The sequence below is a fragment of the Lycorma delicatula genome, chromosome 12 (genome assembly GCF_047948215.1).
Source record: "Lycorma delicatula isolate Av1 chromosome 12, ASM4794821v1, whole genome shotgun sequence".
Classification (NCBI taxonomy): Eukaryota; Metazoa; Arthropoda; class Insecta; order Hemiptera; family Fulgoridae; genus Lycorma; species Lycorma delicatula.
In genome coordinates, this window is record NC_134466.1 from 71,668,135 (window position 1) to 71,682,047 (window position 13,913).

General features: G+C 29.4%; 1 protein-coding gene across 1 annotated transcript in view; it reads right to left on the reverse strand.

Annotated features, from left to right (window-relative positions):
- Positions 1–1,762: 1,762 nt before the first annotated feature.
- LOC142332808 (dynein axonemal heavy chain 10-like) overlaps positions 1,763–13,913 on the reverse strand; it is a 54,193-nt gene continuing 42,042 nt past the window's right edge. Inside the window, exons 10-14 of the mRNA XM_075379423.1 lie at positions 12,846–13,112; positions 9,857–9,975; positions 7,807–7,968; positions 3,543–3,786; positions 1,763–2,270 (exon numbers count right to left, since the gene is read on the reverse strand). Coding sequence (XP_075235538.1) covers positions 7,947–7,968; positions 9,857–9,975; positions 12,846–13,112 — 408 coding nt within the window. The 3' untranslated portion in view covers positions 1,763–2,270; positions 3,543–3,786; positions 7,807–7,946. The remainder of the gene's footprint in view (positions 2,271–3,542; positions 3,787–7,806; positions 7,969–9,856; positions 9,976–12,845; positions 13,113–13,913) is intronic.

Below are 13,913 nucleotides of genomic sequence, written 5' to 3' on the forward strand. Positions count from 1 at the left end.
ATGCATCATGCTGTATACCGACCCATTGCTCCATGATTACTAAATAGCAGGTAGTTGTGCTCAGAAGACCTTTCTACCAGTTCCTAAGGGCTGCCACTAGTACTTTCAAAATTTCCGAATTCCCTGTGTCATCCTGTATATTAGGTACTATGCTTAGCAATAAACAAAAAAGCTTGTAGGAATTAAGACTATGGACTGATAAATTTCCCAACTGACTATCTGCAGTATAACGTAAGAATTCACAGTTTGGATGACAATTTCTACATGTACAAACAAAAAAAATCTTTAATAAAATATTTAAAAAAATACATGTAGACAATTTTATATAAAACACCAACTAACAGCTAAGGCATCTACTTTGGAAAAAATCCAGACCTTTTACTTCTCATAAAATCTAATTATATTATACAAATTTACTTCTTACTAATCTTCAACAAGTTATTTTACTGGAACTTTCCACTTTAATTTAATTAAATTTGGTGAATATAGTAAAGTTTTTCTGTAAATACTTTAGACTAAAAAAAATTTTTTAATTCTTAAGAAAAAAACTGTTACAACAAACTCCATTTGCATGATAAATTGCTCTCAAATTATCACGTTAATATAGATAGACATGATAACTTTTATTTTAATTTTATAGCAATTACCTGGATTCATATCACAGAACCATTTCTCTGGCACATCACTTGGATCTTTTATACTATGAACATATCGCCATTTTTTACACTCTGAATTGGAGCACGTTATCTGTAAAAAAAATAAAATAAAAAGTATAAATATTGTTCTATATTTTTATATATACCAGGTGATTCATAAATAAAGTAACACACCTTGACATCTTCTACTGGTGAAAATAAAGAAGAAGGTTCATACAAACACAGGTTCAGAAATACTTTATTAGAAAAGTCTACTGGTGAAATATTTCACCCTGATTTCTGTGCCTTTGGTAAAATTAAGCCATTCTGTAACTGTTGGAACCAAAACAATGAGGTAAATTTTATGGTTTACATGAAATCTAACTTAAAAATTGAAAAAAAAAAATAGGTCCTGGAACTGTATTTTTAGTAGTTTTTGAGAAATCTGGGGTAAAAACACACTATTTTATGAATTTTTACACTATTTTATGTCTGGTGTAAAAATAACTTTGTTGAATGTTTTAAAAAGTTTGTTAAGTTTTAAACCTAATCTATGGAGAATTTGATTCCAAGTAAAATGATATGACTAAAATCATCAAAAACTAAAAACTAATCATCACAAACATATGGTTGCCAGCTGACATTCGCATCTTGCTACATTTTTTTAATTAAAAAAAAATACAGAAAAATGACAACAAAAAAATTTTGTACTGTGTGTAATGGGAGTTTGAACTTTCAATCAGTATCAGTGTGCTGGTCCTTCAAGTTTAAAATTTAATATTGACCTGGTTTCCACAATGTTTTAAACCATAAGTTAACTGCATGAACAGACAGTAGCTGCTCATGACACAAAATATTGAACAGATTTCAAAATAACCTTTGTAAAGTTGTCGCAGAATTACCATTTTTATACAACGATTTAACAAAGAATATTAAATGCATTAAATGACTGACAATATACCATCAAGTTTAGCTCCCCGCAACCAAAATGAATAACCAAAATTTTCTACTTTGCTGATGTACCTTTTATACATACGTATATAAAGTAGCTTCCTTAATAGTAAATTCTTAGTAATATAAAATTACAACTTACCCAAGTCCCAACGTCTCGCAGTTTCATTAACCACATTAAAGATTCTTTATGATTTTTAAATTTTGACGGAAGTGGCTGATAGAACCTTTTCTTAACTTCTGACCATGAGTATTTATCGCTTGATGACGATGACGCAACTGATTCATTTTGAACATTATTATTATTATTTGAGTTATATTTATTTTTTAATGAACATTGAACTTTTGGAATATCATTAATATTTTTATGCGATAAAGTTTCTTTTTCAAAGTTGAATCTTTTGGATTTTTCATAACTTCATTATTCTTCACTGACAAACTCTTATTTTTATCATTTTTAACACTAGTAGTACCTTTTTTTGAATCCTTTATCTGATTATTTTCTTCAGAAACAATATCATTATTATTGTTATTATTATTCTCATATAATACCATAGTTGGTTTGATTATTTGATTAGAATTATTTGATTTAATCTGTCGTTCAGATAATTTTTCATTTGAAAGAGTTGTTGATACTTTTTTGTTCAAATTTTCTGAAATGATTTCCTCAGAATCTTGAAATGACTAGAATAAAAAATTGATAGCACTAATAAAAAAATGTATTATTCAATAGAAATATTAAAAAATAAATATCATTATTTTGAAAACGTTATATGTATAAATACTTTAAGTTATATTAAAAATATGATGATGGCTTTCCAAACAGCTACAATGCTGATGTTATTATTAGTAAATTGAGAGATTGTTTTAAGGTTGCTTATACGTCATGTATTTTTTGTGAAAGAAATATATTTAAAAAATAATAAGAATACAATATCACTGAGGGTAATTAATTTTACAAACAATTTTTCTGTGCTACGAAAAAATCTATAGGGATGAAAATGCAGAATAAGGATTCAAGCTTGGACGAGCGATTGCAGAGATATTATGGAGGTCCCCCATCATACCCCTTCCCCAATTTCTGAATGGTACCCCAGGGACACTTGAAAATATTATCATCCAACGGGTACCACTGTGAACAGATGGGGTACTCGTCCAGGGGTCAAAAAATTTTTTCAGAACGCAAGGACTTGCCGTTTTCGAGATATTTGTTATTTTCGTCTGAAAATTCAAATCTGCTTAAAAAATACTAAATTTTCCCAAAACTTCAATACATATTTTGCATATATACAGATATATATATATATACGGTATATCATTATATAATAATATTACAAGTATACACCTGACCAACACGAGACATGTACTAATAAATGGTGATTTTCCGCTAGTGATCAGTACATTCTGATGCTAAGCTAATGCACACACAGAATGCTGTTTAGTAAGGTAGGACACCCTATATGAGGTGCATTCAGGAACTCCCAGGAATTCAAACATATATCACTGAAGAATAGCTAATAATATAAGAGCTGATCAATTAGTTATAACCACTAAAAAAAAATCTTTGACTCAAGAAATTAAGCCTTGCTGAGTAATGATTTTACAGATATACCATTGAAAACAACCATTTATCTTTCAATTTGGTGGATTCAAACACGATTGGACAAGCACAAAACAGGAATCGCACAAAGATCATCCAAATAAGATAAAAACATCAGTAATCATTGAGAAAATTCATGATACCATTTTGGAAGATTGTTGAAAAAAAGATTTACAAAGTCATTTACATTCTGAACATCTCAAGTGAACGTACATGTCTAGATTACATGAAAATTTGGTGTTAATACATTTTCACCCATCTTAGATGTGTAGTTAAAATTTGGCAGCTGAGTAATTATGGCAAACTCAATAACAGATGTTAACATTTCTAAAACAACAAATACTTTATAAACTTACAGAATCAATCGAGTACTAAGTGAAGAACTTTGACTATGTGATTTATTACTAGCATGACTTCCCCAAGGACTCATCATTTCACAAATCATCCTTAATTTTTCACCATGTGACAATTTTGATGTCTTCTTTTTCTTTTTCTTCTCAAAAATATCTACTGTCTTATCAAATGTAGTATCTAAATCAGAATTAGATACTATATCTTCACTGCTATCTTCCATTATTACACTTTCGTCGTGAGATTCCACTGTAAAATATGATAAAAATTATTTGTGAAAACAAGTAAATAAAAATAAACCTTAAGCAATTCAAATTTTCTAACATTTTAAAATGCTTACTAAAATGTACATGTTTTAGGTTAGGTTCAGTAAACATAATAGTTTATACAATTTGACATGTGAACAGTCACTATAAAAATGGCAGAGCCATTTCCAAGATTAACACTGTTTATTAAAGAAAGTGAGAAATGAAGCAATTTCCCATTTTTTCCCCATCAAGCTGAAATGTCACATTATTATATTAAACTACTGAGATACAACTAATGTTCAATCCTACAAGTTATTCATGGTGAATGCTCCATTTACCATAGAAATTGTATAATGAACATCATTACTTTTAGAAAAATCAATCCTAACACCATTTGTATCTCACATGCTTTACAAGCATCACAGTCGCATAACAGAAATTTAAAAGCAGTGTAAAGCAATGAATTAATCAATTTCTTCCTATGTGAAACAATTCATTTTAAGCCCTTTCTGTTTATAAATTGTATATTTTGCATTTAACTGTAATGATACGATACTACAGACTTTTGGAAAGTTGTAGGCCTGACACAGAGACTGTGCAAATATGACCAAATTAGTATAATGTTTGTCAAGTATGATCAAACAGTATACATTTAGATGTTTTCTATAGATCTATATAGATTTTCATAATCATTAAAGATCTTTTGCACGATTTGCATGCTGCAAATTTTCAGATGTGTAGGTGGTGTTTAGCTGCTTCTTTTTTAAAACAAATAAAGCAAACATTTTCTGACATATGGATAAAATGAAAGTTCAACCTGTTATAAGGTACTTTGTTTTAAAAGATTAACCCCAAGGACAAAAAAAAAAGGAATGGACCACTTTAAACGATTTTTCCTTTGTTTTCAATAATAAAAAGTGAGCTGCAAATTTAAATGTGGCCTCATACATCCATTCAAGATAAACACTCGGGTTAACCAAAACTGCTACGGCCAATGAAATCATCACCAACGCTATATTAAATGTTTGCTGACTGAAGGTGTATGAACTTGATGACATTACAAACAACTCAACATCCACATCTGGCCAAAAATAAAGTTCTCTTTCACCATGATAAAAAAATACACACGTTTCAAATTATTGCTGTAGAACTCCATGATCTACACTTCAAAGTTTTTTTACATGTGTGTATTTATCAGATTTGGCTCCCACTGATTACTTCTTCCCAAACATGAAGAAAAGGGCCGCTGGATGAATATTCAATTCAAACGATAAAGTCAAAGCTGAGAAAACCACTTATTTAGAACAGTTGAACAAATTTGTTTTTACGAACATTGCAGGAGTGACTTCATTGAAAAATAAAAAAATATTCTGAACCTTGTTTTCTTTGTCGGGCAGAGAACTTTTCAAAACAACCCTCACCAACGTTGAATTTTTAAAATACTTGTATTTTTTCACTACTTATACCTTTTCCTTTAAAAGTTAAGGGCTTAATATGAAACTAAAAAAGAACTTGAAACTTTAAACATTGAAACTACAAAATATTTCATGTTGCCTAAGATTTCTTTTTTGGGAGTGGGGATGAATTATGATGAATTTTATTGTAATATTATTACTAAACGTTTATTATTTAAACTTTTAATAACATTAAAGTTTAAATAATCCAAAAAAGCTTTGAAAAAAATAAAATCAATATTTTTAAATTTTGATTAGTTCCCCACCATCAATATTGCTACCAAAGTATTTCTTTGGGGTCACTTGCACTACTACTATGCCTAAGAAGACATTAAAAAAAAAATTGATATAAAATATGCAATAAACAAAAGGATAGCTTTTCTCAATTTTTGTGGGAAAGGGGAAAATATGTGGCAATTTTTTTTTTTTTTAAATGGTAAGATAAGCATGCACACACATACTAAGCTTAAAATAAAGTGGGGTTATGTTTGCAAGTTTTTGAGAAAATGACCTCCAAAAAACCTCCCTGGAAATATTGACTCCAAAATTTTACCAAAAAATTGCCCCCTATACACAAGTCTGCAAAAAAATTTCAAGATCAGTCAATCCAATCAAAAGTTATTAGCTTCAAATATGTTAACACACATGCACACCACCTCTCTCTCTTTTCCTGTTTAGCCTCCGGTAACTACCATTTAGATAATACTTCAGAGAATGATATGTATGAGTGTAAATGAAGTGTAGTCTTGTACATTCTCAGTTCGACCATTTCTGAGATGTGTGGTTAATTGAAACCCAACCACCAAAGAACACCGGTATCCACGATCTAGTATTCAAATCCGTGTAAAAATTTTACTAGGACTTGATTTTTACTAGGCTTTACTAGGACTTGAACGCTGGAACTCTCGACTTCCAAATCAGCTGATTTAGGAAGACGCGTTCACCACTAGACCAACCCGATGGGTACATACACACCACCTAAGTACATATGAACATTACCCCCACCATTTTATTTTTGGTTTTTGAGGTTTCTGGTCATCAACTTTGAAAAACATAAAAAAACCATACTCGATTCTTTGATTGATTTACACTTTTCTTCTTGAGCTGTGATGCCACAAGATCTATCACATCATATATAATTTCTGAAAGTTGGTGTTAAATTTGAGATCATTATAAAATATACCTTCAATCCCTGTTTTATGATATAGCAGCTGTTGTGGGTTGTTGTTGCAGAAACAATAACCCGAGAGAATACAGCATTTCAGCAGTTAGAACCGACTGTCAATAGAAGGGAAAAAAATATCAGTGAATAGGGTACATATTTTATTTCCTCACATAAAATTTATCACTAAGATGTAGAACACTCCATACTCTCCCAGACTGACATTGATAATTTTGACATATTTCTTATTTCAGATTGATTTTAAAAGAAAATTGATACCAACCAGGTTAACAATGACTATCTTCACAAAACACAAATGAAGAACCTAAAAACTTGTTTTCTGATGAAAAAATTGGGACTAGTGATCATCACAGATCTCTTCTGAAGCCAAATTTATATTATTTAAGACAGTTCTATAGAGACCAAAATAAATGGTGGTCTGACAGTACAAGAATAGGACTATATGATGAATGCATCAGAAATTCCTAGCCAAGCTTCTTTCACTATTTTCAATGGATCACCAAAGATGTCTGGCACTGGTGTGATGGAAGAAGACACTTTTCCAGTCAATCAATTTTGGCTGCTTTATCTTAACTGCTTGGTGTAATCTTTTCAGTCGTTGATAGCACCGGTCAATCATTTGACCAGTGAACAACGGCTTTTCAATCTCATCATATACACATTCCTGGCAAAAATTGTGATACCACAATTTTTTGGCATCAGTTCTTGCTTTTCTACCATTTGCAGAGTTTTAACATGCTTCAACCCATGAATTTTTCCATATGTTATTGATATTTCGATCCATTCATTTTCATCATCTGTAATGAGCAGTTTCAAAAATGTTTCGATTTCATTCCATGTTCATATCACATTATGTCCAAAAATAACAACAATTTTTTTAGCAGCCTGGTTTTCATCAATTCTTCTCATTTTTGTAATAAAATTTCAAAATGTATTGTAATTCGTTTAATTATTATTTTCACTCCTTTCAACACAATAATTTTTAAATATACTAATATAATCATAATCTTTTTAAAAGTACTCAGTGATATGCTGCTATCTTTTAAAAAACACCAAATTAAAATGTTACCAGATTTCATTAATATTACCAGAAATATGTGATCTTAAAGTCATCTGCTGGGAGAATACGAAGAAACTTTTTCCCTAACCGCAATATAATAAAAAATCATTAATACAGTTTTCGTAAAATAAAATAAAAATATTTCAACAACCTTTTTAAACTACGTTTTATAAATAGATATGACATTAAATCATTGTTAAAACACAGTTACTCATAAATCTTGTAATCAGATTACCAGTTTTAAAAATTATTGTTGTATTATAACTACATCTACAGGTAACTAAAAAACAAGAAAAGAAAGAACATAAATTTAATAAAAATTACAGTTGTTGAAGAAGAGTCTGGTCCATCAAAAAATGTAGAGTTTTCTCTACTGTTATCATTAGATAGAAATTTCTCATCACTAGTATATGTAAACGACCTCTGAATAGCAGCAGTAAATATTTCATCATATTCTGCATCGGTCAACGATCTCGCAGATAAAACCTAAAAATAAGCACAAAAAAGTGAAAACATAATTATTTATAAATAATTCAATAAAGGCGCATAAATAAAAATGATCAACTTTATTCATCAAATTCATTTACTACAAGATCTCTTCAGCACTCAGATTCTAGTAATAATACCAGACTTATTTTTAAAGTAAGATGTGTTTTGAACTGGCTGTCTACATACATGATGTAAACAGATGGCGTTTGTGTAACTCAGTTATTTCAATCAGTAGTCAGCTGTTAGCAATAATAAATTAGTCATTTTGTTATTAGTTGTTTATATTCATCTATTAATAATGAGTGCTGCAATTTGTGATCTCTCACAAGTGTGAAATATGAGAGTAATCCAATTTTTGATGACAAAATACAATTCTGTAGCTAAAATTCAAAGACAAATTTGTGAAATTTATGGACCAAATATTTATGAACCGATTCTAAAGTAAGACAGTGGTGGCAATCATTTAAAAAAAAAAATGGCCAACGACATTCATGATGATGACCATAGAAGCCGGCTGCCAGTAAGAATTTGATTGAAAAAGTAGATGAAAAATTTGAGAAAACCAGTTTGGTAAAGCCAGGAACACTGAGAAAATCAGTGCATTTTTATTGTGATCTAAGAGCTGACTACAGATCAACCCAACACAGAGTGTTTTGTCTGGTGGCTGCATGATAATCCTTTCAGATTAAGCCGGACTACATTAAGGTCCTATATTTTTGTTGAATTAAACTGGACTCTTAGCCTCGACATTAAATACTAAACCATTTTTTTTTTTTTTTTGTCTTCAGTCATTTGACTGGTTTGATGCAGCTCTCCAAGATTCCCTATCTAGTGCTAGTCGTTTCATTTCAGTATACCCTCTACATCCTAAATCCCCAACAATTTGTTTTACATACTCCAAACGTGGCCTGCCTACACAATTTTTCCCTTCTACCTGTCCTTCCAATATTAAAGCGACTATTCCAGGATGCCTTAGTATGTGGCCTATAAGTCTGTCTCTTCTTTTAACTATATTTTTCCAAATGCTACTTTCTTCATCTATTTTCCGCAATACCTCTTCATTTGTCACTTTATCCACCCATCTGATTTTTAACATTCTCCTATAGCACCACATTTCAAAAGCTTCTAATCTTTTCTTCTCAGATACTGCGATTGTCCAAGTTTCACTTCCATATAAAGCGACACTCCAAACATACACTTTCAAAAATCTTTTCCTGACATTTAAATTCATTTTTGATGTAAACAAATTATATTTCTTACTGAAGGCTCGTTTAGCTTGTGCTATTCGGCATTTTATATCGCTCCTGCTTCGTCCATCTTTAGTAATTTTACTTCCCAAATAACAAAATTCTTCTACCTCTATAATCTTTTCTCCTCCTATTTTCACATTCAGCGGTCCATCTTTGTTATTTCTACTACATTTCATTACTTTTGTTTTGTTCCTGTTTATTTTCATGCGATAGTTTTTGCGTAGGACTTCATCTATGCCGTTCATTGTTTCTTCTAAATCCTTTTTACTCTCGGCTAGAATTACTATATCATCAGCAAATCGTAGCATCTTTATCTTTTCACCTTGTACTGTTACTCCGAATCTAAATTGTTCTTTAACATCATTAACTGCTAGTTCCATGTAAAGATTAAAAAGTAACGGCGATAGGGAACTAAACGATAAAATATTAAATAGACTTTACTATTAAAATATTCTGAGAATTATTGTATTTAGAATAAAATGCCACCACTCAATAAATGATTAAATTTAATTTATTTATTCTGATTCGCTTAAAGCAGTCTAATTAATACTGATTAAAATGGAGCAGTATTAAATGTACATTATCATTAGAACACATGAACAAAAACACTTTAATTGAAATAAAATAATAAATACCTTTTTAGGTTTTCCCCCTTTTTTGCAGACCTATCTTCACTTCCAATAGTCTTCTCAACAATATTTTCTTTACCTTTTGATACAAATGTCTGGAAATCAGGACGTTTTGTTGTTTTCTCCTAGAGAAAAAACAACATAAATATAAATATATATATAATTAATACTTTTAAGATATTATAACCATTTTATACATCTATAACAGTACACAATGCATACATGTACCATTTTGTATCATGATCAGATGTGTCAATCCACTATACTTATTGACTTTTCTCTCACTTACACCCATTCATTGATTTAATTCATATAACTAATAGTAAAGGAATTAAATTATAATCATCAAAATAAATGAGGTTAGATCTTTCTGACTGTAAGTTAATTTTGGAACACCACACTCTTATTGCAATCTATTTGATACAATACCAAGTCATGATATATGATATTTTCAAGTGTATAGGTTAGGATTTTACAGTCTTATAAGAACAATTGTGTCCTTTTAATTAATAAAATGATTTTAAATATTAAAGTTATATTAATTAAATATGACTACAGATCTGCTGATCAACTCTGACAGAAGAATGAACATTAATCTTATCACTGCAAGCAAGGCAATAGGTTAATGATTAAAATTAGCCAAACAGTTATTTACGCTTCTAAATATTAGGACCATACAGAAAATGAACATTTTTGCGCAGCACTCATGGCAAGTGAAAAATTCATGCCGTTATTTTCTCGACCTCAAGAGAATTTATTATCATAAATTTTTTAGATATAAAAATTAATAAAAACTATAATACTAACAAACTGGGTATTGATATAAATAGGAAACCCACTAAACAGGGCACCATAATTCGTTTCAAACTTGGAATCAAAAAATATTGATGTTTAATTCTTAATATAGCTATGAAATATTTAAAACATAACAATATAAAATTAAACATTGGATTATATCAAACATATAGTTATAATTAATGGATACAATGAAAACTTAATATAACAATAAATCTAATTTAGATAAACAGGGAGTATATAGTTTACAATGTGCAAGTTGTGATTTGGAATATATCAGGATTACAAACCAATCTTTTTCGATCAGAATTAATGAACACATTAATTGTATAAATAAGGGAAATATGGAACAATCCAATTTTGCTAGAAATATCTTAGAAAATAATCATAATTATAATCCAGAAAATTTTATTTATATTCTTGAATATTCCAGTAACTTTCATAAAACAAATATGATTGAAACAAATTACATATACTTAAATAATACAAATTTGATAATGATGTATTATTTAAACAAATGTTAAATAATAATATTGATTCTTAGATTGGTTATACTGATTCATACTAGCAAACACAACAATTGAGAGCTTCATACTGACATGATGGACAACGTCGACAGTAGACCTTTTGACGATCAATTGTTGTATTTATAATTTTTGTTTTTAAAAAATTCAAAATTCATTAAATATATTAATTTGTGAAGGAAATAATTATTCCATAACACATAAATGTCCCTGATGATGGATTAATTTCCGAAAGCACTCAGACATAATAATAAAAATAGTTAGTAAGTGGAAATTATTCTATAATTAAAAATAAAATCAGTATATTGAAAAAAAAAAAATTTTATTTTTATTTGGCTATCTCTGGAACCAATGAAAGTACCACTTATGATATATCATTGAAAAGCTCTCAATGAGGGGGGTTATTACTGCAATTAAGAAAGGTCCAAAATCCAATTTTTTTTTTGGATTTTGGGCTTTTTTGGACACTTTTGGTTCAGTCGATTGGAATCAAAAGGGGAGGTCCACAGCACTAGGTGTTAAAATAGTCCTAAACCAAAATTTCAACATCCTACACCTAATTGTTTTTGAGTTATGCGAGAAACATACATATGAATGTACTTACGTATAGACGTCATACTGAAACTAGTCAAAATGGATTGAGGGATGGTCAAAATGTAGATTTCTGTTGAAATCTAAAAACCAGCATTTTTCACATTCACAGTTTTTCACTCCCTTGACTTTGTAAAAGGAAGCACAAATTATTAATTCATTTTTTGGGGAGGGGGTGAATATTAAATAATTTTTTTTGTAATTTATGACTTTGATAAAAGAAACTTCAACTTTCTATGAAAAATTTTTGCTAAAGTATCCCCCAAGTAAAGATTTGAAATTTTATTTCAGCCAAAACATAACACAGATTTTTCCAATTTTTGCAGAAATTTATTACACAATTTCCTCCTGAAGGTAACACCTGTCAACGAAGTTTGAAAAAATTCATCAACAGGATCCAAAGTTATAAAAATCAAATATAGACTTACCTACATACATACATACAAACAAATGTCCATCTGATACAAAATAGATTTTTTGGATTTGGGAGCATTAGAAGTAAAAACTTTTTCTGGAGATTATTTATTAAAATTTATTATTTTGTTGAAATTTTTTTTATTATAATGATTCTTTAAGGCACAAAACTAAAAAACCAATTTTTTTAAGAATCTGTATACTTCTCTGTTATAGCTGTAGATTCTAAATTCAAGAATACTTCACAAAGAACAAATTTACTAGCAAATTATGATGATGTAAATTAATTAATCAACAGAGAGAAAAAATTATCTATAATGTTCACTAAAGCAAAGACAACTCTTGTCAATTCTCATATTCATGAAAAATACTGTTTTGAATATTTTCATGTCACTTTAATATATATTATCACAGCTGCAACCGTAGATTCTTATATAATATGGGATGAAATGGAGTATCATCTGAATTCTATCATATCTGCAAAGTTAAACACATTGTGCGTATAAAAAGAAAAACTTTGCAAATTTACCTTCATTTTAATGAATTACTCTTTAGAATTTATTTTATAATCTGTTAGTAGTTAATTAACATATTTTGAGGAGAGTTGAAAGAGAAAAATATTCCACTAGATACATGCACTAAGTATTATTAAAATAAATAACAATAAATACCTTAGATTTTTCATCAGTTTTTGGTTTAATTTTATTCTTACTGAGAACAGAATAATCGTTAGTGACAATACCGGATTTAGTCACCATTACATTATCACTTTTAGTTGTAGTGGTAGTACTAGATTTAATACCACCTTTGACAGTGTTTGTTGAAGTTGGTGGAACAAATGTAGGAGGTTTAAATATTGGCTTTTTCGCAGTAGGTTTTGAAACATTTTTCTGACAATCAGACATGTTACAAAAATGTTTGACTTGTGGGTAAATAACCTGAAAAATAAAATGATCCAACCTTAAACAAAATATAATTTCTTTTTATAAAAGAAAAAACTATAAAATTAATAACAACAATGTACAAGGTCTTGATTATCTGTTGAAAATAATATCATATAATCAAATTGCCATGACAGCTTACATGCACAGTAGTAAACGGAAACTATATTCTTGATACAAACGCTTCTATTCAATGTTGATTAACTAGCAATCAATGAAACATGGATTCAAATGTGATAAATGAATTATTATGATTAATTTTTTATAAACTAAGGAATTGTCCTTAGTTTATAAAAGTAGCATTGGCTACCAAGATCCGTAAATTATTTTTTCATTTTAGTAATAATATTACGAATGGCAGTGGTATGACAAATTCAAGATGAAAGAGTTGATGCACAGCTCATTTAACAACACAAAAAAGTTCAACCATTCAGTATTAACAAAAAAAAATAAGGCTATAATGTTTTACGATTCTAAGCCAAATTTGCTGTAGAATGCATAAAATCTGGAACTACAATAACAGAGCTAGAAGAAACTTCATGTAATCAATTCAAAACTAATGATATGGGATACTCACGATGATATTATTTTGATAAAAAGAAGATACTTCTCGATAAGTTGCAATTTACCACTTTAACGGGAAGATTTTCAACCATTTTCACACTACACCTTGCCAGTACCAAATTATTACCATTGATTTCACAAATCAAATGTTTCACTGGCAACCCAATGTTTTGAAACCAATAAAGTTCAAGGATGGGACCGATAATAACTCAGGTACATCTTTTACAAAACGAG